Here is a 3511-nt window from a genome sequence, read left to right as displayed (position 1 = left end):
GTCCCCCCCCCCCCCTCGGGGCCTAGCCTCCTCGTTGGCACATCGCCCGGTGTTTGGTTCTGATACCATTTGTAATGGCCCAAGCCCACTGCTAGCAGATATTGTCCTTTTTGGGCTTTCCCTTTCGAGCTTCCCCTCAAAATTTTTAAAACGCGTCTACTAGGGAGAGGTTTCCACACCCTTATAAAGGGTGTTTTGTTCTCCTCTCCAACCAATGTGGGATCTAACATATAGGGATAACACCTTTATTTTCACATTAAATTCGTATGGGTGTCTTCAAAGGAATCTTCAATTTTTTTGAGTATCCTTTTGCCCAATATGCATCAGTATAGACTTCTAGTTGGAAGTGATTATGCTATGCCTTTTGAATAAAATATAGCTTTTTCAAGGGCCCCTTTTAGATATCTCAAAATACCCTTCTTCGATCTTGCAATTCTATTTCAACTCTCCTAGGTCCTTGATTTGAAACTCACTTGCAAAATTTTTCTTGTGATCAACTTGACCTGCTTCATCGTCACCTGTGAGAATAATATCATCTACATAGACAATCAAATTCGAGATTTTCACCGCGTTTATCAAGTGTTAGGCTCATAATTACCTCTTCCTCAATATTTTCATTTCCAAAGACATTTTTGACGTCAAGTTGGTCGAATGGGAATCTGAATTAACTACAAGGGACAAACGAACTCTAATGTGGTTTATTTTAGCAACATGAGCAAATGTTTATTGATAATTTGAATAGTTGAAGAAGTAGGAACGACAGAAGGATTACTAGGGTCGAAGTCTCACATTGGCTCTCTAAAGAATCAAGTATCGGTTCTTGGTTCTTTGAATGAATTTTTTTTCTAGTATAAAACTTAAACTCAAGAACTTAGTTGGTAGGATCATTTTGTAGTATTTCTCCCTCTAATTGAGAAGTTTATATACTTGGCATCAACCTTTTTTACTTGAACAGTCACTTGAAAATGCATTTAACAACTCGATGATCAAGATCATACCAAAAGTGACGAAGTATGTGAACATGAGTAGTACACCCAAAAACTACTACTTACATTCTTTTTTTCTAAATTGCAATTCGAAGGAGAGTATGAGTCAAACATATGAGACGAACTTGTGATGTGATCAGAAGCTCCAGAATCAATAATCCACGGAGACAAATTACTATAAGAGAAGGCCTGAGGATAAATACTCTTTGTGCCAAAGATACACATGAATTGGACCAAAAAACTAATCTGAACCAACCAGACTTGAACCGAACCAAACTAGCCAGACTTGAACCAAACCAGACCTGATTTGAAAGGACAGGGCAACCACGAACAATCGAGCAAAAATATTTCAAACCCATGCATAATGCAGAGACGTTGAATGCATGCAACAGGTGCAGAACAGAGGCAACGAATGAAGCAACAGTACTGCAGAGATGCAACAATAGCAAACTAGGCCACAATGAAAAGACCAACGGTTCTAAATGGCCACCGCAGAAAAAAGAACAACCGACCCTACAAATGCGAACCTGCTACCAAAGAGATATTTGATTGGCGGTAGGGTTCAGACAGTAGTGGTGGCTAGGTGACAGCTAGGATTAGAAAGTGGCTAGGGGTTTTGGAAGCCACCATGAATTATAGTGCTCTGATGCCATCTTAATTTTAAGAGAATATCAATATCCTTGTTATTCAATATGTGTAATTCAGGTTTTGTTATATAGTAGAAATTCCAACTTCTTTTCTTATGCTTTTTTCGTCTCACAGATGGGTATGCCCACAGCATCATGATATCAGCTTTTTGCCGAGGTGGGCTTCTAGAAGAGGCAAAACAGTTGGCTAAGGATTTTGAAACCACATATGACAGATATGACATTGTAATATTGAATACAATGCTCTGTGCGTACTGCAGAGCAGGAGAAATGGAGAGTGTCATGCAAATGCTTAGGAAAATGGATGAATTAGCAATCAGTCCAGATTATAATACCTTTCATATCTTAATCAAATATTTCTGTAAGGAGAAACTATATCTACTTGGCTGTAGGACCTTGGAGGACATGCATCGTCAAGGCCACCAACCAGATGAGGTCAAGTTTTGTTATTTTCTATCAATTAATATACACTTTATAAATGTTTTTGTCCCCTGAAGAAACATGTTGTGTGTTGTATTTTCCTAACTGATATGCCACAGAACCCGAACTTTATCCATACAGAGTTTAGGAATTTTCAATATAAAGTAGGATCAATTGAGTTGTTTAACGTTATTTTCAAGCGTGGGAGATCGCACATTTCGTTTCTACATTTCAAGTTCACATTGGAAAAACTGTACTAGATTTTCTTGATCTGAATTGGTTTGCTCACTCCAAATGCAACATTGTGCAGGAACTCTGTTCATATTTAATATCATCTCTTGGGACGATACGGGCTTATTCCGAAGCATTTTCGGTTTACAATATATTGAAATATAGTAAAAGAACAATGTGCAAGGCACTCCATGAAAAGATTTTGCATATTCTAATTGCAGGTCGACTTCTCAAAGACGCTTATGTCGTTGTCAAGGTATTTAATAATTATTTGTTTACCCGTATTTAATTTTCGACTCTATACTTCGTTATCATCTATGCTGAAAATTTTGTTTCCTTTTAGGACAATGCAGGACTGATTTCTAAACCTGCCATAAGGAAGTTCGCTTTCAAATTCATGAAGTTCGGTAACGTCAACTTGATAAATGACGTAATGAAGGCAATCCATTGTTCTGGATATAAGATTGATCAGGTGAATTGTTAATAGACATACATAAAACATGTTCATGAATTTAGATTCAACCAGTAACTAGTACTAGTTTTATGAAGTTGCTTCTTTTTCTTCCTCAGGATTTATTTATGATGGCTACATCACGTTTCATTGAGCTGCCTGAAAAGAAGGATTTGTTTATTCAATTGCTACAATGGATGTCTGGTCAGGGTTATGTCGTTGACTCATCAACCAGAAACCTTATCTTAAAGAACTCACATTTATTTGGTCGCCAGCTTATTGCCGACATTCTGTCAAAGCAGCATCGAGTGTCCAAAGCTACAAGATCTCATGGGAACACTTGAAGGAGATAATTGATCTTGTTTTGACATTAGATTTTTGGGTTGGATAGTGTGGAGATCAAAGATAGGGTTGTTTGTTAGTATCACTGGTAAACCCTTACATTTATTCAAATATATGCTGTGTGTATTTGTGTTATGATGTTGGAGACTGGAGCTTTCTTATTGAAATTTCATGAGTAGATATGTAACGGTCCAAGCTCACTGCTGGCAGATATTGTCATCTTTGGGCTTTTCTTTTCGGGTTTCTCTTTAAGACTTTAAAACGCGTCTGCTAGGGAGAGGTTTCTACACCCTTATAAATGGTGTTTCGTTCTCTTCCTCAATCGATGTGGGACATTACAGATTAGATCCCACATGGGTTGGTACAAAACACCGAAGCTTATATCTTTTGGATTCATTTGGTGTTATTGTTTCTATGCTGAGAACTAAAGTCGG

General features: G+C 37.6%; 1 protein-coding gene across 1 annotated transcript in view; it reads left to right on the top strand.

The window, feature by feature from the left end:
• Positions 1-3255, top strand: part of LOC111436973 (pentatricopeptide repeat-containing protein At1g10910, chloroplastic) — a 24900-nt gene extending 21645 nt beyond the window's left edge. Inside the window, exons 7-10 of the mRNA XM_023074786.1 lie at positions 1749-2068; positions 2364-2540; positions 2628-2756; positions 2855-3255. Coding sequence (XP_022930554.1) covers positions 1749-2068; positions 2364-2540; positions 2628-2756; positions 2855-3079 — 851 coding nt within the window. The 3' untranslated portion in view covers positions 3080-3255. The remainder of the gene's footprint in view (positions 1-1748; positions 2069-2363; positions 2541-2627; positions 2757-2854) is intronic.
• The last annotated feature ends 256 nt before the right edge of the window (positions 3256-3511 follow it).

Source organism: Cucurbita moschata, unplaced genomic scaffold, assembly GCF_002738365.1.
Source record: "Cucurbita moschata cultivar Rifu unplaced genomic scaffold, Cmos_1.0 Cmo_Scf00061, whole genome shotgun sequence".
Classification (NCBI taxonomy): Eukaryota; Viridiplantae; Streptophyta; class Magnoliopsida; order Cucurbitales; family Cucurbitaceae; genus Cucurbita; species Cucurbita moschata.
The sequence above is the reverse complement of the archived record's forward strand: the minus strand, read 5'-3'. Positions and strand labels throughout refer to the sequence as shown.